Source organism: Carassius carassius, chromosome 12, assembly GCF_963082965.1.
Source record: "Carassius carassius chromosome 12, fCarCar2.1, whole genome shotgun sequence".
NCBI lineage: Eukaryota > Metazoa > Chordata > Actinopteri > Cypriniformes > Cyprinidae > Carassius > Carassius carassius.
The window spans coordinates 27,351,194-27,376,795 of record NC_081766.1 but is presented as its reverse complement, the minus strand read 5'-3'; the positions used below and the strand labels follow the sequence as shown (position 1 = coordinate 27,376,795).

The 25,602-nt window shown below is 35.9% G+C and overlaps 2 protein-coding genes across 4 annotated transcripts in view; both read right to left on the bottom strand.

The window, feature by feature from the left end:
- LOC132155152 (activated CDC42 kinase 1-like) overlaps window positions 1-1,044 on the bottom strand; it is a 126,822-nt gene extending 125,778 nt beyond the window's left edge. For both annotated transcript variants that reach the window (XM_059563999.1, XM_059563998.1), the window contains exon 1: window positions 851-1,044. The gene's annotated coding sequence lies outside the window, so the exon portion shown is untranslated. The remainder of the gene's footprint in view (window positions 1-850) is intronic.
- Window positions 1,045-2,416: 1,372 nt separating this feature from the next.
- On the bottom strand, window positions 2,417-25,149 carry LOC132155149 (transferrin receptor protein 1-like). 2 transcript variants are annotated; one of them, XM_059563987.1, is made up of 19 exons: window positions 25,127-25,149; window positions 19,726-19,807; window positions 15,016-15,066; window positions 14,438-14,672; window positions 14,108-14,288; window positions 13,800-14,022; window positions 12,736-12,858; window positions 12,548-12,643; window positions 12,315-12,454; window positions 9,771-9,940; window positions 9,557-9,676; window positions 9,335-9,420; window positions 7,905-7,968; window positions 7,759-7,826; window positions 7,597-7,667; window positions 6,406-6,490; window positions 6,060-6,287; window positions 5,787-5,939; window positions 2,417-3,994 (listed from the first exon to the last, which is right to left on the bottom strand). In XM_059563987.1, exons 3-19 carry the CDS (start codon window positions 15,046-15,048, stop codon window positions 3,752-3,754), a joined length of 2,319 nt encoding a protein of 772 aa, XP_059419970.1. In that variant the 5' UTR covers window positions 15,049-15,066; window positions 19,726-19,807; window positions 25,127-25,149; the 3' UTR covers window positions 2,417-3,751. The 2 variants fall into 2 exon arrangements, with proteins under 2 accessions (XP_059419970.1, XP_059419969.1); XM_059563986.1 differs by lacking the exons at window positions 19,726-19,807; window positions 25,127-25,149 and adding an exon at window positions 17,588-17,614.
- Between the last annotated feature and the right edge of the window lie 453 nt (window positions 25,150-25,602).

Here is a 25,602-nt window from a genome sequence, read left to right as displayed (position 1 = left end):
TGATGCACTGCCACACCTGCTGAGTGTCATTAAACAAAAAAAAAAAAAGAAAAAAAAAAGGTAAAATGCCTGTTAAAAAAATGTAATCAAGAAAATACTTTTATATTAACACGGTACTTTTTGTCCTATTTTTATGGACAATTTTTTTTAATTACTTTTGTTTTTCTTTTTTCTTTTTAGACATCACTATTTTTTAATTCCCTCAAGACGTAATTTAGCAACAAATCAACCTACATTTAGCAACTTTTCCTGAAATTAGTTGGTAACACTATAAAGGGTCCAGTATCATCTTTGAAAAGTGACTCCAGCATAAACTGTGCGGTTTAATGTAGTTCTATTTTAGCCTTCGGTACTACACATTTAAGCACTCCTCAACCCAGAAATGACTCGGGTAACATAGAGGCAAATCTCACATAAGGTCCACAATATCTCTAGATGAGTTACATTTATAATATGGAGAATCGAACACATCTTCACTAGACTATCTCCTTTCAAAGTATCATACAGATATTGAGAATAAGAAACGTAAGAAAAAGTCTACGCATTTTGTCAAATCTCAATCATATGAACACAAATACATGACTTGCTACTCAATATTGAGAATGAATCAATCTTTTGAGCCTTTAGGAGCCAAATGCGCCACTGACTTAACATGCAGGTGAAATCTTAACTTGAGATCAGCGCAAGGGCAGAGATATGAAGACACGTTAAAACAATTAGATCTCTTAATTCTAATCAATTCAACTGTTTATCTGTTAAATTCCAATCACTTGTGAAACTGATTTTTTTTTTCAACTGTGACAGGTAAGGTGGTACAATAATCCGTGATACACACTCTTTTGATTCCTACCTGTCAGACTCGCTGCTCACTCGATAACGCCAGTCAGGTGTCAGGTGACAGAACAACTCTTCACTGTTGGTCCTGTGTGTATACGGCAAAGTTCAACTGAGTTCTAACGTTTTATAAATTTGTTTTAGGGTGTAATATGCTTTGCTCTATAACCGCTGTGGCTTTCTCACTCGCGTTTCTGTCGCTAAATTCAAGCAGTACCACTCAATCTCACTCGCGCTCTGGCAGTACTTGCTCATGCTTCTATTGACAACCCACTCTTAAAGAGACAGGACACTTTTATTATGACGGCATGAATGACATCATAATAGCTAACTCTAAACATAATTTTAAATTCTATTCTACAGTTTTACAGCCAAATAAATTTGTATTTAATATGATTTATTTCCACAGGGTTAGGGGACGAAGTGTTTGCCTTTGAAAGGTATCTTCATTAAGAAAGACTATGGCCATCAGGCTGTTAAAAAGAAAAAAAAAAAAGTAGTAGTAGTAATAGTAGTTAAATAGACAAAAACTCTCTGCTTAATTATGTCTGCCATACGAAATTCAAAGTGAATCCTTCAAAGTCCTCTAGTTCTACCATGTGGTCATTTGAAGAATTGCAGACAAGTCCCTGGTCCACACAAATAGTGTCTTTAATATCTTATATATTTAATACATTTAAAATGATAGACATGACTTTGGACGTCTACTGGTGTCACTGTCTGTTTTTACATATTGAGCTTAGAGGTAGCTGCAAGTAGCCAGCTTTTTATATTTTTTTTCCATGATCTCTAAAAATACACACACATCCAAATTAACATTTGAAGTTCAATAAGTGATGAATAGAACATAATTTTTGTGTGAATTTAGTCAGCAATCTTAAATGAGACTTGCTGTACTTTATGCCACAGTTAAGTAACTTAACACAAAGAGCTTACACAGATGTCACAGTAGCCCCGTTTAAATGCGTTGTTCAAACATTTTATGAATGACTTGCAGACTAATCGTAAAGCTGAGAATCAGTGCATGTGTACTGTAATTCTAGAAACCAATTATGTCTAAAACAAAACTACTACTGACATAGCATTCTTCTTTTTTTACACATTGATATGCATAGACAATCATGAAACTGCAAGTCATAATGGACTTTTTTGTTAGAATACTCTTTAATCTCCATTTTCAGATTTACTCTTTAATCTCTTCCTCACACGTGTTTTTGTGTTCAAACAGAACATATTTCAAAGTCATGCATGAGTGTTTGTCTTTTTTCATCAGTGCATAAACATTATTCACACGAAATCATATTGATATCCTGACAACCATGATATAATAAACAGATGATACTAGCATCAAAAGGTGAATATTAAAATCCATTAGCTGAATAGTTTTGTAATGTAATCACACTTTGATTTGCAAGTAAAACTGAAGTTAAATACACACAAAGAGAAAACAAATAGAGAAAAAGCATTTAAAAAGGCTTCATCATAATCTACAAGGCACAAATAATAAAACCAGAAACAAAAGAAATATGAAAACCGAATAAGAGAACAGAACAGAATCTTATAGAAGCCCATGACAGAATCATACAGAGGATGTTTCTATTTTTTTTTTTTTTTCATCTCTGCTGTGATCCTCACCTGTTCCACATTTGATTAATCTAAGGCTAAAAAAGGTAACAGCACTTGATTGTGTATTGGAAAACTGACAACAGATTATATAACTCACAACAGATAACTTCTATTGTAAGAGTGTGTGAATATACATCATAGGAAACACTGTTCCCAATAATTACATTCACACCACAGTGAAATATGAGGGGCACTGCCCTCGATATCAACACATCGGTAGGCAAAAACTACCATCATCTTCTTCGCATTATGGAAGGCACTGCTCCCGATAATGATTCTGGATCAGGTATAACATTGATTCAAAAGGAGAATGCCAAAGACTGATACATACTAATAAATGTAAATATTTTTTGGTTGTTTGTTTAATCATTGAAGAAATGCAATGTTGCAGTCTGTGGTCATAGCTTTTGAAAACAAGGTTATCTCCATAGCAGATGCTGCTTTCACATTTCGACAGTATAACTGTCATAATTATGGAAGGCACTGCTTCCGATAATTATACATTTGTTAAAAAAGGCGTTACAAAATGCAATTTATAGTGATCTCTGTCACTGATAAATAAAAAACTAATAAATAGAAATTTCAGAGCCACATAGAAATGCCTCTATTATTTGACAGAATTGATCTGAAAAGCCCCTGAAAAATACTGTGCTTTACGAGGTGTTGTATGATCACAGTTAAGTTAGTTTACAAACATTATAACAATAACAAATAACAATGGCTGATTGTCTAACTGGAGCCTCTATAAAAACTCCTCGAAACCCAGAATGTTCAGGTATTATGCAAGAAGTTCATAGAAAGGGTCTGAAAATGTTGAAAAAAATCCAGTAACACATTCCACCTTTGTATAAACTAAACCTCAAAAGAAAAGTTCCCCCTAAGAATAGAAATCCTGGGTTGTCTACCTTGATGTAAATCAAACCCATTATGAATTTTGATATGTATGGATTCAGAGGATGAATTCTAGCAGAAGAGTAATGAGAGCTAATTTAATAATATTTTATGCCTGTGTGTCTTTTTTTAAGTTTCATAGCTCCGGTAATTTCATGGAGAAGAGTGACCAGTACATTCTTCAAATATATTTGGGGTTTGGAATGACATGATGGGGAGTAAATGATGACAATGTTCTATTTTTGGATCAACTACTTCTCTAAATACTGATATAAACCACTTATCATAAATTCATGTTAATAAAGCACCAACATAATTTTGCTTTCATTTTCCTTTTTTGCCTTGAGTGATGGTTCAACATTATCACATTAAAATAAAGAGGTGAGCTGAATCTGCATGTCTAAATTTCATTATCCATATCCCATACTTCCCCTGCCAATGCATTGGCACACCCCTGGATGGTCCAGGTGGCAAGAGCAAACTGATTCTTGAATTGGTCAATGTCAGCATTTTCAAGCCCTCCTTTAATAGCTTCAAGGTGATCCACTAGAGCTGCCAAAGTGTGTGATCCAGAGCCCAGCAGAATATGCCGGAACAGACTCTCCCGCAGAGACACATAGGGAGAGAGAAGACTGCCTTCCACCTTCAAACAGAGGAATCATGTTAAAGGGTTAGTTCTCCCAATTAGCAAAATTATGTCATTAATAACTTACCCTCATGTTGTTCCAAACCCGTAAGACCTCAGTTTATTTTTGGAACACAGTAAGATATTTTAGATTTAGTCCGAGAGCTCTCAGTCCCTCCATTGAAGCTGTGTGTACGGTATACTGTCCATGTCCAGAAAGGTAAGAAAAACATCATCAAAGTAGTCCATGTGACATCAGAGGGTCAGTTAGAATTTTTTTGAAGCATCGAAAATACATTTTGGTCCAAAAATAGCAAAAACTACGACTTTATTCAGCATTGTCTTCTCTTCCGTGTCTGTTGTGAGAGAGTTCAAAACAAAGCAGTTTGTCATATCCGGTTCGCGAACGAATCATTCGATGTAACCAGATCTTTTTGAAACAGTTCACCAAATCGAACTGAATCGTTTTAAACGGTTCACTTCTCCAATACGCATTAATCCGCAAATGACTTAAGCTGTTAACTTTTTTAATGTGGCTGACACTACCTCTGAGTTAAAACAAACCAATATCCCGGAGTAATTCATTTACTCAAACAGTACACTGACTGAACTGCTGTGAAGAGAACTGAAGATGAACACCGAGCCGAGCCAGATAATGACTTGTTCACGAGTCAAGAACAGTTTCTGTCAGACATGTCCGATTCGAGAACCAAGGAGCTGATGATACTGCGCATGTGTGATTCAGCGTGAAGCAAACCGACACACAGAGCGTCTGAACCGAACTGATTCTTTTGGTGATTGATTCTGAGCTAATGTTATGAGCCCAGGTAAACCGAAGGCTTGCAATCATCGCCAATTACACCATTATGTCGAGCACAAAAGAACCGCTGAACCGTTTTCTTCAACCGGTTTATTGAATCGAACTGTCAGAAAGAACTACTCATGCAACCGGTTCTTGACTCGTGAACGAGTCATTATCTGGCTCGGCTCGGTGTTCATCTTCAGTTCTCTCTTCACAGCAGTTCAGTCAGTGTACTGTTTGAGTAAATGAATTACTCCGGGATATTGGTTTGTTTTAACTCAGAGGTAGTGTTAGCCACATTAAACAAGTTAACATCTTGAGTCATTTGTGGATTAATGCGTATTGGAGACGCGAACCGTTTATAACGTATCAGTTCGATTTGGTGAACTGGTTCAAAAAGATCCGGTGATGTCACATGGACTACTTTGATGATGTTTTTCTTACCTTTCTGGACATGGACAGTATACCATACACACAGTTTCAATGGAGGGACTGAGAGCTCTCGGACTAAATCTAAAATATCTTAAACTGTGTTATGAAGATAAATGGAGGTCTTACTGGTTTGGAATGACATGAGGGCGAGTTATTAATGACAATTTTCATTTTTGGGTGAACTATCCCTTTAACATCCACATTATAAAACAGCAGAACTAGAGCTGCTGCAGAACTGCTGCTTTTTCTTAGGTTTGAGGTTTTATGCTATTGTACCGCTAGAAATTGACAAAGTAGATTGCTTAGCCATTATTCTCATTTAATATGCATCTAACAAAGTTATCAATTAAATGCATTTAAAATGTTCTTTCTTCTGATAAAGCAAAACAGAAATTGATGATTTATCATCATATCCAAATTTTGTCCAATAAAATGACCCTCTTCCTAATAGTACTTGCTTCTAACTATCAATAGCAGCAAAACAGCAGCAAAGGCTATTCAATATTTTAAAAAGCCCTTTGATATATTCCATCCTTTTTCAACAGGAAATAATGAAATAGCTTGACAATTTTTTACCCTCATAATACGATTGTTGATGATGCGACACTGCTCCATGTCGGCAAGATCACTGTTTTGGATGGCTGAAACAAGAGCGCTGGCAGCACGATCGTATGACCCCTGAGCTGAGAGAAGCCACTGCATCGTCACAGTGGAAGGAAGGAGGCCAGACTTCAAAAGAAAAATTCAGAAAGTGAATTATAACTCCTGGTAGCCTTTCTGCACTTTACAGAAATTCATCAAGCTTAAGTTTTTTGGGAATCAGAAAAAGACATAACCATGTAGACTCACCGTTTGGCATGATTCAACTTTAGACTTGATTTGGGACACATAGCTGCGGATGAGGCTGGTATACTTTGCCACGTTCAGTTTGAGCAAGTGGTCATGCACCAGCCGAAGCGCGACCAGTCCGACCACCTCACCTGCAGACTTGGCGAGTTTGAGAGTTTTGTAGGAAGTGAACCGTTCCAGATATTGATCAGTATCCTCAGTAGTGCCAAAAGGGTATGACTTTGAACTCTGAAACACATCAGCAACATGTTTACTTCCTATCATTCATCATAAACTAAATCTAGTCAAATAAATTCAGGGACAGTTCATTTCTTTTTAACACCTTCAGTAAAACCTGAATACTTGCCGAAGTAAATCGAAATGAAATGGACGGGATACCCGAGAAGGTCTGGAATGGATAAGCAGAGTGAGACAAACCCATAGGCTCCTCTCTGTGAAAACAGAAAAATGTGTTAATATGGATATTATATAGGATATATATATATATAGAATGTGTTTGATTAAAACGTGTTTAACTGCTTAAGACTAATAAAATGTTTTTATATAAATTTAAAAAAATATTAAATGAAATGAAGCTATAATAAAATAAAATAGAAATATTAGCTGAAGAAAGTAAAATTTAGAAATGTAAGAATTAAGTTAAAGTATTAAAATTACAGGGCTCCAAATAAAATTAAAATAAAAAATAAAAAAACGAAATGATTTTTTAGGTGCCACAGAAAAAACGTTTTATTTTTAATTAGGGTTAAGGTTCACGTAGCGTACTGTTGAACTGAGGCACTACTCGCAATCGCGCTTGCCACATTAAAGAGCGCCAAAACGTAATGATAACATGAATAATTTTAAAGCTGATACTTTGTTAATTATAAAGTAATCACAAAAAAAGCTTTGTGCTTTGTTAAAGGACTGCAAGAGCGCTTTATATAATGAAGTCCACGCATTAACAGAACATCTTTTTAAGAAGCCATATTATTAATGATTATAAACAAGAAATGTTAACGATATTGTCTATCCACACAGCTGACAGTTTTACCGGTTGTAGTTGGTTCAAGTTGTACACGATATAAACACTGTTTTTCTGCACTTTCTCTTCAAGTCTCTCGCGCGCGCGCTGTTTATCAGGTGTGTGTGTCAGCGCTGCTGCACGGCAGAAATGAGGACCATTTCAAACTCTTTTTTTCCACTAAAACTTTGATGCGCATCGTCTCATTTTAATGCGCGAACATAAAAGATGTGATCGCAAAACAATCAGGAAAAAAGGCATAACATGCACATTTTAAGTGATTACATGCAGATACATAGGCCTAGTGACTACCACAGCAAAAACTTCACTCTCAATTACATTTTTATGGTCGCAAACGCGACTGTTTTAGTGCAGTTTAGACCCCTGAATTACTAAAACTTAAAAGAACAATAAAAATAAAAATTAATTCAAAATATGAATAAATACTATAACAGTATTTTAAAAAAAATTGATGCTTCACCACATTAAATTAAAATCAAACCGTGGAGCATAAGCAGAGAGGGACAAACATACACGAACTCCTCCCAGTTGGATCTAGCAAACTGTTCATGCAAGGATTTGGTTGCATCAAGTGGAGATGAGACCTGCATGGGTGGGATAAGGTTATTTCTCTTTTTAGGACAGATAAAACAGCTTTGAATTGATGCCAAAGATTCAGCATTTGTGATACATCACCTGTTTCATTGTGCGCTCCAATAACTCATACAGCAGTGGACTGGCAGATGCTTTGAAAGAGTCAGAACCTAAAGAGAATGTCAGATGATCAGCATCAGCTCAATATCAAAGTTCTTCAACTCCTCAAGAAATGACTCTTTACAAACCTGAAATAACTTCATCAAGGCTGATGTAAGAAAACATTTTCAAATTCAAGGAGGTCAGGTAGCCCTAAGGGTTAAAAAAAACCACACACAAATTAATAAATTCAATGTCTTGCAGTAACTGCTGAATGCACAGGCTTTTTGAAATCACATTAAATTACTACAGTACTCTTTTGCACAGACATGCTGTATATTCCGTTTTTGATTAGAATCCTGAAATATATTTTGGACAAAATGTAATTTTCCAAGATGGCCAAACAATAATGCAATGTGATGATGTAGCAGTTTAATGCTGAATAATCCAGTGTTTCACTTACTATTTTTAAAATAGTAGGTACAGTAGTGTTTACAATGCAGTATTTACTAATACTCCATTGTAACCATGTACATACTGCAATTAGATACAGTAAATACATTCAGTCACTTTCATATTTTCAAATGATTGTTTTAAGTTTGCTAAGAAAGGAATGGAAATGTGTATGATTATTGGTTTAATACATGTACATTCTTGTGGTTTACTTTTATTTGTGCTGTTATTATTATTTGTATCATACAAACCCAGAGAATTTACATACTACATTTTAAGTTCCGTATCAGTTACAAATTATCATTACTTACCTATAATGCCCTAAATGGTTTAGCTCCTACATACCTAACTAGTCTTATACCACGTTACAACCCATCACGCTCCCTAAGGTCACAAAACGCTGGACTTTTGGTAGTTCCTAGGATAGCAAAGTCCACTAAAGGAGGTAGAGCTTTTTCACATTTGGCTCCCAAACTCTGGAATAGCCTTCCTGATAATGTTCGGGGTTCAGACACACTCTCTCTCTTTAAATCTAGATTAAAAACGCATCTCTTTCGCCAAGCATTCGAATAATGTATCTCTTAAATTGTGAGTGTAGTTGCATCTGATCAAATGCGCATTCTTATTCTTCAGCTTGGGTTAAACTAATTAATTTTACTTTGTTGGATCAGCAGCTATGCTAATGATGTCTCTATTTGTTTCTATGTTTTGCCACAGGATTTACATCCTGTGGTAACTAGGATTTACACAAGCTCCAGTCTGGATCCAGAACACCTGAGAAGAGATGATGCTGACCCTCAGAGGACCCCAGATGATGCTAACCCTGAATCAACAAACAGAACTAACGAATATATAATAATATGTTATATATAATAATATTAATAATGTTCATCATCTTGCTGACTACGTCTTGTATTAATTTTTCTACAAATCCTGTCATACGTGCACCAACTGACAGTCACCACTTATAAGCTACTACTAAATATTGTAGAAACATAATTTTCTGTTAAGTTGCTTTGTAACGATTTGTATTGTAAAAAGCGCTGTACAAATAAACTTGAATTGAATTGACTCATATTTAACATGATTATTGTTAAACAGAAGGCAGCCAAAGATGTATTAATACCTCCAACCACTCAGTGGCCCCAACACTCCCAAATTCACCAGCACTCCAGCTAGCAAAAATTATGCTCCTCTTCGGCTTGAATCCATCTTAGAAGTAAATAAAGATTCACTTGAAATTTTTCAATTGAAAATGTGTTCTTAATTTAAAATTAGCATGTATAATTCATTATTACATTACATTTATGTATTTAAAAAGACATCACTGCTTGTACTGTTAATGTACCATTCTTGATCATGTCTGTTATGGTTCTGGCCAACTCCACCAGTAAACTAGTGCCCACTGTGCTTCTGGCATATCCAGGGCCCCATGCATCTCGCTGGGCTCCGATCAAAATATAACGATCTAGAGCAAAGGACAAAGACCCAAATTAAGTGATCAGGGACTGGGACCAATTACTAGTTTGATCTACACAGCTGTTCAAAGCAGAATAAAGTACCTGCATCCATATAACCTTTAATGACTCCGAACACATTGTGGATTTTTTTCTGAACAAGGACATTGTTTACTTCCACTGTAATACCGTCACCATCACCGCCAAGCTTGTACACGGAAACCCGAAGATTCCCATCACTCCAGCCAAGAGGGGAAGTCCGACCACCTAACTTACTGTTTGGAAGCAGGAGAAAACAAATGTGACAGACATCTCAAACCTCACTGATAGATCTATTGAATTGTCTTAATCTTCTGAATTATATGAGCGGTTTCTTGCACTTTCAGAAGTTGCTGCCGGGATGATGGGGCATGTGGTTGATGGGTAGGTTTTTCCAGACTCAAGACAGAAAAAAAAGGCCCTTACATTCTGAGGCCAGATTTACATTTGCATTTTTAAGAATAAAATTGTTCTCAACTGTTTTTTCCCCTCATGATTTTTTTTTGTTTTTGTAATCCCAAAAATATATTTTCATATACAGTCATTGAGAATTACATAAATATTAGTTTTCAAAAAGTTGCTGCGAAACTGCTTTTAGATCTTTGTTTCAGTTGTCTCTGAAACGTATGAAGTGCTTGTAATTATATTTCAGTACATCACAAAGGATTTTATCCACAATAACTTGACATTTATGCAAAGAGTCAGTATTTGCAGCGTTGGCCCTTCTTTTTCAGGACCTCTGCAATTCGACTGGGCATGCTCTCAATCAACTTCTGGGCCAAATCCTGACTGATAGCAACCCATTCTTTCATAATCACTTCTTGGAGTTTGTCAGAATTAGTGGGTTTTTGTTTGTCCACCCGCCTCTTGAGGATTGACCACAAGTTCTCAATGGGATTAAGATCTGGGGAGTTTCCAGGCCATGGACCCAAAATTTCAACATTCTGGTCCCCGAGCCACTTAGTTATCACTTTTACCTTATGGCACAGTGCTCCATCGTGCTGGAAAATGCATTGTTCTTCACCAAACTGTTGTTGGATTGTTGGAAGAAGTTGCTGTTGGAGGGTGTTTTGGTACCATTCTTTATTCATGGCTGTGTTTTTGGGCAGAATTATGAGTGAGCCCACTCCCTTGGATGAGAAGCAACCCCACACATGAATGGTGTCAGGATGCTTTACTGTTGGCATGACACAGGACTGATGGTAGCGCTCACCTTTTCTTCTCCGGACATTTTTCCAGATGCCCCAAACAATCGGAAAGGGGCTTCATCGGAGAATATGACTTTGCCCCAGTCCTCAGCAGTCCATTCACTATACTTTCTGCAGAAGATCAATCTGTCCCTGATGTTTTTTTGGAGAGAAGTGGCTTCTTTGCTGCCCTTCTTGACACCAGGCCATCTTCCAAAAGTCTTGGCCTCACTGTGCGTGCAGATGCGCTCACACCTGCCTGCTGCCATTCCTGAGCAAGCTCTGCACTGGTGGCACTCTGATCCCGCAGCTGAATCCTCTTTAGGAGACGATCCTGGCGCTTGCTGGACTTTCTTGGACGCCCTGAAGCCTTCTTTACAAGAATTGAACCTCTTTCCTTGAAGTTCTTGATGATCCTATAAATTGTTGATTTAGGTGCAATCTTAGTAGCCACAATATCCTTGCCTGTGAAGCCATTTTTATGCAACGCAATGATGGCTGCACGCGATTCTTTGCAGGTCACCATGGTTAACAATGGAAGAACAATGATTTCAAGCATCACCCTCCTTTTAACATGTCAAGTCTGCCATTCTAACCCAATCAGCCTGACATAATGATCTCCAGCCTTGTGCTCGTCAACATTCTCACCTGAGTTAACAAGACGATTACTGAAATGATCTCAGCAGGTCCTTTAATGACAGCAATGAAATGCAGTGAAAAAGGTTTTTTTGGGATTAAGTTAATTTTCATGGCAAAGAAGGACTATGCAATTCATCTGATCACTCTTCATAACATTCTGGAGTATATGCAAATTGCTATTATAAAAACTTAAGCAACTTTTCCAATTTCCAATATTTATGTAATTCTCAAAACTTTTGGCCACGACTGTACATTGTCTTAAGATTGTCCTAAAGACAAAAAATAACATGGGTACAGTACATATCATATATATTACTATTATTAAGGATTTGCATAAGCACACTGACTAGGGCTGTGACGGTGGCCAAATTTTGACGGACAAACAACTGCCAGTGGCATTGTTTTGAGAGAGATATATATATATATATATATATATATATATATATATATATATATGAGAGAATTCTCAAGAACTGGACATAGGAACATTCTTCCGAACTTTTAATCTTTAAAAAAAATTACCTAACTTCTAAGAGGATTTTCATAAATTCAACCCCTGGTACCTTTATATGTATTGAGCTCCTCCTTTACCTACCTCCTCCTCTCACCTGCTTTATTGTCTAACAGGAAAAAATTATTATACATCTATAAAACGATTATCTCTCCTAAACAAGCTGCATCATTTCATTTAGTCTAAACATCTAACTATTAGTAATGGGTGTATCAGTAACAGCAACAGTTAAGTGTAAATAGCAAGATAAATGAATTGCAATCACAACTGCACCTCATGATCTCAGTAGCCTGTTTTATGGTTATAGTTTGGGCTGGAATGCTGGGCAAGCCAGATGACTGAGCCGGTGGAAACTGGGTATGATTGAAGGAAGGGAAACCTGGAGTATAGGGATCACCAGTGCCCAGATGAACCTATGAAAAAAGCAAGAGCAAGAGGAAAGATCAACTTTACATAAACTTCCTAATACAAAAATATTCTGATACAAGAAAGGTTCCACAACTTACATGGCCAAAAAGAGCAGTGTCCTCTTTAATATTGTAGTTAAAAGGATCTGGATAAATTAGCACAGCACTAGCATTCAAGCTAGCAGCATTAGCAACCTGTGTTAAGTAAATGAAAACAAAAGGATAAATAAGTAAATATAAATAACTGTACATCTGTCTTAAAAAAATAAATGCGTGAGCGAACCAACCTTTTCAGCAAAACTTAAGAGTCCAGCTCTGACCAAGACAACCTTTCCATTCACGTCAATATTCAGCTCCTGTAGACGCCTGAAGTCCTCTGCTCGCCCATAATGGGCGTACAGAGCTGCACCCTATACAAAAGAATTAGTAATAAGGTACAGGCTGAAATTTCATTATTTCACAAAAAAAAACATTCCTTCTACTGGACCTGACATATTTCAGTTCTTAATCCCAGATGTATTACTTTTTTTCCTGTGAAACGCAGATTGAAATTAAGAAAAAAATAATCAATTTTTGCTAATATAATTACTGCAAGTGAATGGGCCCTTAAAGTTGACATCAAAGACGATGCAAAACAAACACAACAGTAATCCATAAAACCCCACATTATGAATCAATGTCTGCTGAAGTGAAACGATAAGTGTGTGAGAGAAAATTGTAAAATTTGAAAATTTGAATCTTTCAAACTATAACTGTGCTTCCAACCAACTGCCAGCACTTTGTGAACCGTTGGGAGTAGTGGCCTAATGGTTAGAGAGTCTGACTTGTAACCCAAAAGTTGCAGGTTCGAGTCTCTGGTCCGAGCTGAGTGATCGTAATCATCCCAGATACGGCATACAGCAGCAAGATGTCTGTTAAAGATAGCTTCATCAGGAAAGCATATGCGATGTCCAAACATCTGATAAACGTTTTTATGATGTCAGTTTTACATGTATTCTAAAATCAAACATTTTCTAGCTGTCTATTTAAAGTCTGACAGGAAAATTCCTATAGAGTTACTGCAGATTAGAAAAAAAAAGCAATTTTGTTTAGTTTTTTCCCCCTTCTGTACCAAAACCATACAAACCGTGAAGTCAAAACTGAAGTACGTACTGAACCGTCATGTTTGTGTATCGTTAAATCCCTAATTACAAGACACACTCAAGAAATTTACAACTTCTCTCAGAGTTGAATTTTTAACAAGCATATAGATTTCGAATATTGCTCACAATTTGTACAAACTAATTTCATGATAATTTCATGTGCTTTTTTGTCAGTTAATTGTCAACATTTATCCCCATTTAAAACTAACCTGCACTGTTTTAACTGCACTGTATGCCAAATACCCCTCTGTTGTTCCCACAATGTTACCACGGAACAGGACTCTGTTTTTTGAGGAACCAGGCTCATGGACTTTCACATAGTGCTCATCTGTCCAGGTACTCATTCCAAACGTTTTGAATTTCCCCATAATTTTATTAGCAAGTGCCTCATCTCCTGTGCTTCCCGCCTGGTGACTGGCACTAGAGAATTCCCTGCAAGAAACAGAAAGACAAAACATGTTTAATTTGAATACCTGCTCAACTTGGAAAAAGTAAAAGTGCAGCTGTGTTAACTTACTTGAGGCTGGTTTCAATGTTAGAGATTGACAGTTTCTTTTTTAGCAATGCCCTGAGATCACTCCAGTCCAATGAATAAACTGCTTCTTCTCTCACTGGGGCAATCTCATTAAAGACCGGACAATTGGACTTGATTTCTGTTTTGTCTGTGTTTCTATTTGACAGGTAACCAATGAGGTATCCTAAAAGACAAAAATATGAGTTGTTTTTATGCATAGAAATTATTAGTTTAGTGGTCATTATACAAACACATTTGACCAATCAGTATAAACTATCCCAGAGGGCCACATAATCAGCTTGAATATATACCAGAATATTGGTATATAATTACCAATAATGAAAAGGAATAGAATGCCAATGACAAATCTGCAGATGGTTTTGGGAGAATGCTTGTTGAGTTTGCTGGGGTAATACGGACGATTATGTTGGTTTATGTTTTCCCCAACACCGTTAGCATCCACTTCATCATCCACATCAGATGAGAGCTTCATCTCCACATGGCTGTTGTCACCCTCCATGTTCTGGGTCAGGTTAAAGCGAGTGTAGGAGAGCGGCTCCCCATTGAACTAAAAAAAAAAAAAAAGAAAAAAACACTCTTCACGGTAAAAACACTTACAAGGTTTTAAGTAATGTTTTAAGTCATGATGTTTCAGCTTTTCTCTTGAATATAAAAGATTTTAAGCTCAAGGAAAACTAAGATCAGGAACCTATTAAAAAGGTTTCAGTTAAAGTGCCTAAAAATCTTCTCAACTGAAAAAAATAAGTATTTACATCTCAACAATCACAGATCTCATGCTTTGCAATAAAGTCAAAAATTGTGCCTTCTTTGTTACCTCTGAAATGGTAAATCATTAGATCAAACAACTCCGTTATAATGCAAAATTAGTTTGTATGAAAAGTATGTCTTACGATTTTTGAAATTGTAGTCCTGGCTTGATCCATCGTGGCCTCAAATAACTGCTGCAAGAGAATGAGAACTGTTGCAATCTATTCTAAGATCACTGTGAAGTCACAACAACTTGTAATCATAAAACAAAGTTAGATTCCTCATATCAATAAAAAAAGGTTGTTAGTTACTCTTAAATAGAGATATTTCACTGAAATGGTGGTTAAGGTGCACTACGCAATGTTTTGTTACTCTGGGTGATATAACAGTGGTCTTGAACTTTGACCTTCCCTTAATACCTTAATTTTTAATACCTAAAAATATTAATCCAGGTTTTGATTTTCAAAGATTAAAAAAAAAAAAAAACATTTTATGCAATAAATCCATTAAAATCAATATGAAAGTTATTTTTAATACTGAAACTAATGAAAATACACAAAATAGTAAATTGATCCACAAATGAAAGCCTTTGAACTTGGTTAATAATAATCTTATATACAAGCACTGGAATAAAAATACTTTCATCAGTAATCGCTAGTGCTAGGTGCTGTATAAAAAAACAACAACAAAAAAAAAACAACACTGACAAGCTACGCAATATCGCGTTCATAATTAAATGCAATTCATCTAATGAACACGATATAGTGCAGCTTGTCAGTGATCTACAGCTCTGTGTATTAAACGCATCTTAATTTCCATCTGAAAGCACGTAATGGAGATTTACCGGTACCATTAAATCACAGAACCGGCATTACTGACGGAGATGACAAATCCCCTGGGATTTATCGTGCAACCCTTGTTTGTTGATCACAAAGTACAAAGTAGATGAGGAAAACTAGGATACCGGGTGTATTCAGAGCACCGCCATTACATCCTTCGGAGTTAAAACAAACCAATATCTCGGAGTAATTCATTTACTCAAACAGTACACTGACTGAACTGCTGTGAAGAGAGAACTGAAGATGAACACCGAGCCGAGCCGGATAATGAGCGAAACATTGACTCGTTCTCAATCAGTCTATTGTTCGTTATCTGGCTCAGCTCGGTGTTCATCTTCAGTTCTCTCTTCACAGCAGTTCAGTCAGTGTACTGTTTGAGTAAATGAATTACTCCGAGATTAGAGCTGAAACAACTAATCGATTTAATCGATTAAAATCGATTATTAAAATAGTTGTCAACTAATTTAGTCATCGATTAGTTGCTAAAAAACTTTTATTTGCCATAAGCGCCTCATTTTGTGCATATTTTAAATCTGCGATGACCAAAGTGTGGCAGTAATGAGCCACCGCAGGTTTTATTCAGCCAGTACAGCAGGAGAAGTAGCGAATAGCCAATAGCTGGCCTCGTTTTATGTCACGTGCTTCCCGAACTGCAGCAGCAAGATGGTAGAGACAGACGGCAGTGGAGTAAGTTTGAGAAAGAAAAAGAAAAAAGTGGAAGATAAAACTAATCGAACTAAGTCATCCAAAGTGTGGGAGAAATTTACTTTGAGCCTTCAAAAAAAGAAGAGTAACCTGTAAACTCTGCACTACTGAACTGTTTAAGACTTTTATTTGTGCAGATTCTCCAGTACAATGTTGTTTGCAAATGTTTAGTCGTTAAAATTGATAACATTACTTTTTAACAGTTAACATTTAAAGATTTGCAAACATGTTCTGTGATCAGTTTGTCGTTTACCAGTTCCTAATTCAGTCTTGCACCCTAATTATGACTGAATGAGAGAGGTAAAGGTTTAAATGTATTTGAAGTGCTTGAAGTATTTTTCTGGACAACCTTCTGATGGATTTTACTTTAAAATGTGAGTTCCATTCAGGTTTCATGCCACTGGCACTTTATTCGAAGGATTATTTACAATTTCACAGCATAAGCTATAAAGCTGTTTCCCAGGAATAAGTTGTGTGTTTACAGGAAAAAAATAATAAAATGCAATGTACTGCAAATTTATTCTTATTCTTCGTGAAAATATTTTCTGAAAGATTCCTTAAGCTTTGTTCAGGATGTTAAACTACTTTACTAATTACTAACACATAAAACAAAACTCCAGGTATATTTTTGATGAGGATATGACAATGCAAAATGGTTAATCTCTAAAAGTCTATGTTGAATGATAAAGACCCTTTGTTAATAATTGAATTGGAAAAAATGGGCAAAACTAAAATATAAGTACATAAAGATTAATCGATTAATCGTAAAAATAATCGACAGATTAATCGATTATCAAAATAATCGTTAGTTGCAGCCCTATCTGAGATATTGATTTGTTTGAACTCAGGGGGAGTGTCAGCCACATTAAAAAAGTTAACAGTTTAAGTCATTTGTGGATTAATGCGTATTGGAGATGCAAACAGTTTAAAAGATTCAGTTCGATTTGGTGAACTGGTTCAAAAAGATCCGGTTACTTTGAATGATTCGTTCGTGAACCGGATATCACAAACTGCTTTGTTTTGAACTCTCTCACAACAGACCCGGAAGAGAAGACAATGCTCAAAGTCGTAAGTTTTGCTATTTTTGGACCAAAATGTATTTTCGATGCTTCAAAAAAATCTAACTGACCCTTTGATGTCACATGTACTACTTTGATGATGTTATTCTAACCTTTCTGGACATGGACAGTATACCGTACACACAGCTTCAATGGAGGGACTGAGAGCTCTCAGACTAAATCGGAAATATCTTAAACTGTGTTCCGAAGATAAACGGAGGTCTTACTGGTTTGGAACGACATGAGGGTGAGTTATTAATTACATAATTTTGATTATTGGGTGAACTAACCCTTTAACATAAGGTAATCTAATATAATTCTTGTTGTGTAAATAAGAATTATAAACATGTTATTTAAAACAGTTTTAGATTAAATATGTAAAAATATCCCGTAACATCACACATCAAATTTCACATAAATCTTTTTAATATATAAAGACTATCAAATGAAATCATTATAAAGTTTAACAAACATGACTATGAACTATCTCAAGGACTAAATTTATTTTTTCAAAGGTTGAAGGTTACATGTTATCTAATCTAATCTAATAATCCAAAGCACAAGAGACTAACACTGCATCCTTGAGACAGTCTTAATCAACAAATGGATAGGAAAAAGGGTAAGAAACACTATATTTGAAATGTGTTCAGAAATAACTAAAGGCATTAAAGTACACATCAATAAATTTAACTGAAGCAATGTGCCAAATGTAATCTGTTAACTTGCCTGGACACATGCAAGTTAGAGATAGGACAATGTATTTGGGCTACACCCTACCGGGAATGAACTCGCACACAATCAGATCAAACCAATCCTCATGTCCGTTGGGGCCTGACATGTAACCTCTTACTGTCTCCTGGGCTCTTTCAGGACGGCCCACTAAACTGTATTCCTTGTCTGAGCAATTCTATTGGTATGCTTACCTATTTTCTTCTACATTTTATTATGGGAACAATGAAAGCCAAATAAACCTCTAGACAAAGGAACTTTTAATCACAAAATATTTTTGTCATAAAAAAATTTGAAAAAACAATAATTACACTAGGAGAGGAAGTCAACTCAAGTTCAAGGATGAGCTTTAAAATCCTAAATGATTTTGTAAAGTGCTAGTTTAATCTGTTCATGCAACACACCAAGAATTTAAACTACTATCTAAAGCTACTTAATCATGTAACTCTGTGCTCACCATCAAATGTTTTTTTTTTTGATAAGTAAATGGATGAAATAACCTTGTGTCATTTAATCACATTTAAAAATAACATCTGTAGACATTTAAGTAATAAATGTATAACTTTATTTTTCTGTACAGATTAACAGATAATCTACATTCCCTAGAATTCCAGTTGATTAATCTTTACAGAACTGGCAGAGAGGATTAAAACTTTACTGTTGCAAACCATGTGATGGTCACACAGTTTAAAAACAAAAATATATTTGTTAGGCAACTCAAAATCGATATTAACTTTTTATTAAAGTAAATTAAATTTTTGGGGTCAGATCAACAGCAGTTAGTTTCATGAAGTAACAACTGCACATTTTCACTTTTTTCTCATAAAAGTTTATAACCCACCAAAATTTATTTGCAAGCAGCACTCGATTTTTGTTAAAAATAAAAAATAAAATAAAAATTTGCCTTTCAAACAAGTTCTGATAATTAATTTAGACATGGTAACAGGTGACACGTACAACCCAAAATGACTCGGGTGAAGCACAAGTGTTCAGAGATGACCCTGAAGAAAATGTCATCCGTTTGACAGAAAATCACGATGCAAAAATTACAATTTAGTTATACTAAAACAACAATTTGAAAATTTTACTTGAAACTCTACAATACTATTTCAGTTATTAAATATCCAAATTGTATTAATATTAAAACTAAACAACATTGAGTTTTTTTTATTTAAATCACCGCCAAAAAAAATTGTAATTAATCTAATAGTACAAGTGAAACAATCACTTAATAATATCAGTTTCAAGCGGCCAGTAGAGAAGGATTTGCATAGCACGTGCAGAAACTAGTCAAATAAAGCTTAGTCCGCACCTGCTCCGTACAAGCATACACTGTAGCTATCATAGGAATTACAAGTGATTATTATTTCTATTAAGTTTTATCATTTCACTTATAAAATATACTGTGAGGAATAATCCTAATTTAAGTGGTTCAGAAATATATGCACCGCTACTCTTAATGGCCTGCAGTTAACATTCGAGAGAAAATGCATTAATACCATGAAATGTGTGATGATCTTACCAACGTCCTCAAGCTCCTGCCTTCCTTTAAGCGAAAGTCACGACCGCAGCACCCTAGTCACGATCACCACGTGCGCTGCAGAATAACTTCTTCTTCTTCTTTAGGGTTTATCGGCAGCTTGCATCCATTATTGTTGCACTACCGCCATCTTCCGGATTTATTTTCCTTTAATATCCATTTACATCATATTCTTCTCATCAGACCTGTTCTTGATAAATAAAATAAAATATTTCCTCTGCTTTGTTCATTCTCCTCACTTTGCAGTATTTCCCTCATTCCTCTCCCTATTATTCCAACTTTTCCTAACTCTTCCATCATATTTTTCCTCTGTTCTTCATATTGTTTGCAACACAACAACACATGCTCTATAGTTTCTGCAACCTGACAACAATCACAAAAAACAAGTTGGGTGCTTTCTTATAATGTGTAATGTGCTATTCAGATTACTATGACCTATCCTTAATCTTGTCATAACTATTTCTTCTTTTCTATTCCCTCCCCTATTCTTCACAACCCCTACTTTATTTTGAATAGCATACAAATGTCTCCCTTTAGTTTCCCTGTCCCACTGATTTTGCCATTCTCTAACGGCTTCTTTCCATACTACACTCTTTCCTTCAGACTTTGACAACTTAATATTTACTTCGATATTCTCTTTTTTAACAGCTTGTTTAGCTAACTTGTCCACTCTCTCATTACCCACAATGCCAATATGAGCAGGAATCCACTTCAGTTGAATATCATAGCATTTTTCCTTCATTCTTGTGTACATTATCAATATTGAATACAGTAAATCCTGATGGCTATTAGATATACCAGTCATGAGACTGTATAAAGCTGACACTGAATCACTTCCAATCAAAGCTTTTTTAATTTTGTTTTCCTGAATCCATTCTAATGCTATCATAATAGCATATAATTCAACTGCATACACACTCAGATCATTTGTTGTTCGTCTGCTTATCTCACCTATTTGATTAAAAATGTAAACTGCAGATCCAGTCTTTCCTGTTTCTGGATCCTTTGATCCATCTGTATAAATCTGAACATACTCTTTATATTTAAAATCTATATCTCTATAAAACTCTGCTGCCAGGTCTGTACTATTACTTACTGCTTTGACTCGAAGTAACTTAAAATCAACTTCCATTGTTACTGGCCATGGCCAGGCCATGTTACTGCTGGGCAGAATTCCTTTTCATATACCCCCAATTCTCTCGCTGCCTCATCTCCTATCCACCCAAAACTAAACTTTTGTGCTCTCTCCCTTTCCCAATGATCTTGTAGTATTCTTTTAGTTGGATGACTATCTCCGTGTCCTTTTAGACTTACCCAATAATTTACTAGCAATTGTTTACATCGGATGTTCAATGGCATTTCTCCCGCTTCCACCTGTAGAGCACACACTGGTGATGTTTTAACTGCTCCTAAACATAATCTCAGTGCTTTAGCCTGTATTACATCAAGCCTCCGAAGTACAGATTTGGTTGCTGATCCATATGCCACACTTCCATAATCCATCCTTGATCTTATTAAATTTACATATATATATTTCAGTGACTTATAGTCTGTTCCCCATTCTAGTCCTGTTAAACATCTCATTATATTTATTACTTTTTTACATTTATCTTCTACATTCCTAATATGTTCTACCCATGTTAACCTTGTGTCAAATTGTACTCCTAAAAACCGGAATGTTTTAACTCTCTCTAAATTACTTCCATATAGTTTTATATGAATATTTTCCTTAATTTTCTTCCCTGTAAAAAACATCACTTTAGTTTTCTCTATAGAAAATTTAACACCCCACTTCATTCCCCATTTCTCAACCTGGTGGATCCCTTCTTGTATTTTTTTTACCACATGTTCTATATTTCTTCCTTTTTTCCATATTGCCCCATCATCCGCAAACAGTGATCTTCCCATACCTATTGGTATATTTACATATATATCATTAATCATTACTGAAAATAATGTGGGACTTACAACACTCCCCTGAGGTGTTCCATTCTCTACAACATGTTCATTTGACATGTCTGCCCCTATTTTAACCTGAATTGTTCTTCCGTCCAGGAAATCCTTAATCCAATTAAGAAAATTTCCTCTAATTCCCATATTATACAATTTAATCATTAATCCCTCTCTCCATAGCATATCATATGCTTTTTCCACATCGAAAAATACTGCCACTGTTATCTCTTTATTTACTTGAGCTTTTCTTATGTTATCTTCCAAACACAATATTGCATCCATAGTATTCCTACCTCTTCTAAACCCACTTTGACATTCAACCACCATACTTTTTTTATCCATAATATACATTAGTCTCTCATTTATCATACGTTCCATTAATTTACAGACATGAGATGTCAGGGCAATAGGTCTATAACTTGTTGGTTTACTAGCTTCTTTCCCAGGTTTTCTTATCGGAACAATAATTGCCTCCTTCCAGCTCTTTGGTAATTTCCCTTCCTCCCACACTTTATTGTACAGCATCAACAACTTATTTTTCCCCTCCTCACTTAACTGTTTCAACATACTATAACAAATGTCATCTTTTCCTGGTGCAGTTTTGGCCATTGCTCTATTTAACTCTCCCATGTTAAACAGTACATTTTGCTCATCCTCTACTTTTCCCATCCTCGTAAGTGCCTCTACATTTTCAGATTTAGTTTTCTCTCTGCCTCTCTTTCCTTCTTCAGATAAATTATTAGAGCTGTGCACATTGGCATTGTGCACATTGTATTTGCTAACATTTCAGCCTTCTCTTTATTCGTCACTGCAATTTCATTTCCACTACTCAGTACTGGGTAACTCCATTCTCTCCTTTCACCACCCATCTTTTTAATCATTGTCCACACTTCTCCGATCTGAGTTGTATTCCCAATTGAACTACAATAATTCCTCCAATATGTTCTTTTTGCCTGTCTAATTGTTTTCCTCACTATTGCCTGTGCATGCTTATATTTAAGCATATGCATGAAGTTATGAGTTCTTTTCGTTATTTTAAATGCTTTGTTCCTGTTTCTGACTGCTTCTTTACATTCCTCATCCCACCATGGTACGGTTTTCCTCTTTACATTACCTTTACTTTTTGGAATGGACTTCATTGCTGCTGTTATTATGCCATTCTTTATTTTACTTTCCAGTGTCTCTATATCATCATTATAATCAATCTGGTTCAAATATCTGTCACTTTCCTCCTGAAAATGTTCCCAATTAGCCTTCTCAAATATCCATCTTCCTCCTCTTCCTTCTGTACTTTGAGATAAAGAAATATTAATTTTACACAATACTGGATAATGATCACTTCCTACTGTTCCGTCTTTATAGACACTCCAATCACATATCGGCGCCATACTACTGGACACCAGTGTGAGGTCAAGTACAGATTCCCTCCCATTACTAACATCTATCCTTGTTTTACTTCCATCATTTAAACATACTAGGTTTTTCTCATCCAATAACTCTTCAATTACTTGTCCATTACTATCCATCTTCTCACTACCCCACAATGCATTATGCGCATTGAAATCCCCACACCATACAATATTATTATTTTCTTGCCCCTCTATTTCCTCAAGTTTGTTTATATCTAATTTTCTACACGGATTGTAATAATTTATAACTACCATTTTTTTCCTTTCCCCCCATGTTTCTACCACTACATATTCTTGCTCCTTTCCTACACCTAACACCCTATACGGAATCCCTTGTCTTATAAATGTAATTCATCCCCCACCCCCACCATTTTCAACTGATATGTATCCATATATTATAAAGTCCAAATTAGGCTTTAGCCAGGTTTCCTGAATGCATATAACATCTGGTTTTTCTCTTCTACTTCTAACAAATTGTTTAAAATCTTGCCCATTTGCGATCAAGCTTCTTGCATTCCATTGAAGGATTAGCATTACTAAAATTAACCCACACATGTTGTCTCTTGACTCGACTGTACACTGAGTTCATCCCTCACTTCTTCCCACTTTAATCCTGCCATATCTAAATGATGTATTGCTGCTTTAACAATAATCTGAATTCTTTCAGTTTTAGAACTGACTTCAGCCGTAGCATTTATCACCCCTGCAATGAATGTCATTATTTTCTTCTTCTCTTCCCATCTTCCCTTCTTTTCTTGATGATCTTCACTTGTCAAACTTTCTTCGCTCAGATTCTTCTTTTCCTGTTCAATTCTCTTTACAGCCTCAACATATGAAATGTTTCTTTGTATTTTTATCTGTTGCACTTTCACTTCTTTTTTCATCACTTCACATCCCCAAAATGCAACACTATGGTTCCCTCCACAGTTACAACACTTTGGCCTTATTTCTTCCCCACACTTTCCATATTCATGATCCCCACTACATCTAGCACACCTTCTCTTTCCTTTACATACATTAGCCATGTGCCCAAATTCCTGACAATTATAGCATCTCATTGGTTTAGGTACATATTCCCTTATGCTATATCTCATAAATCCATAATATACCTCTTTTGGTACATCCTTTGTTTCAAACTCAACCAATACAGATTCTGTTTCTACTTTTTCCATTCCCCTTGTCATTTTTACTGCACTTTTGACTGACCTATTCTTCATTCTCAGGTTCTCCACCAACTCTTTCATATTCACAGTAAGTGGAATTCCATATATCACTCCCTTACTTCCTCCAATTCTTTTCTCCCCCACTCTTACTACTTTTACTATTTTTATTTTCCCAATACAATTCATCTTCTTTGCTTTTTCCACCTGTACTTCATTATTACATCCTACAAGTAGATTTCCATCTCCCAAAATCCTTGCATACTTCACTTCTCCTACCTTTTCTTTAATATTTTAGTTAACTTAAGTGGATCAATTTTTTTCTAACTCCTCCTTCTCCCTCAAATCGTACCACTACATTAAACAATCTTATTTTGGGTTCCTTCCCTTCATCTTCCTCACTTTCCGTCCCATTTGAGCTAACACATCCTTTTTTCTTTCTTTTACGGCTAGCCTCCTTCTTATCCCTACACCTTCTCCCTACCTCCTCCCATTCACTTTCCCTCCTCTCATCACTACCATTCCCTTCTATTTCGCTATAATCCATACAATCCACTTGTTTTCCTGCCATCCTTAGCTTAATTTATTAGTTTAATGATCAACCAGAAGTTGTGAGACAGCACCGCTACCGGACCTATACAGGCCGTCGGCCGATGCTATCCCACACCACTTCCTAATCGATTCACCAACCAACAAGATCACACTTCGTATTCCAGCCAGCACAAAATCTTGTATCCTCAGGTCTTAGATCCAAAATCGCTTCAACAGAACAATCACCACGATCCCAAACACCAAACCTCCACTCGGTCTCTGCAGCAGTCGTCAATCACGTATCGCGAGAAAACACGAGGCTTCCACCGACACATAATAACCTTGCACACCCTGCCCTATCAAGCCTTGAGAGGCGGGTGCTTTGGTGTCACTTCCGGTTTTCTATATTAGGATATTATTTATTCAGTATGTATCTCGGTGCAAGAGCTGACGAAGATTTACTTTGTATTAAAATATATATTTTTAAATTTAACCTAATGTCGAATTTTCATTTAAATTCTGAGAGTATTCAGTATCAAATATGGTCATAGGGTACTGTATAATTTATTTTCAAAGTGCCTGCTCAGCAGACTCACACAACACCATCTGTAACGGAGCAGGCAGAAGAAAAACATTTGGGCCAAAGTAATCTAAGCTGAGAGACATTTTCCAGGAGTTCAGGAAAGTAAAGGACACAACCAATGTGGGTTTTCTTCAAAATTTAGCAGCACCTGTGAAAATACTGTGAATAATCTGGTAATTCAGATTTCATTTTAACTGTGTGTCCAAATGTTGGAGAGGCTGTA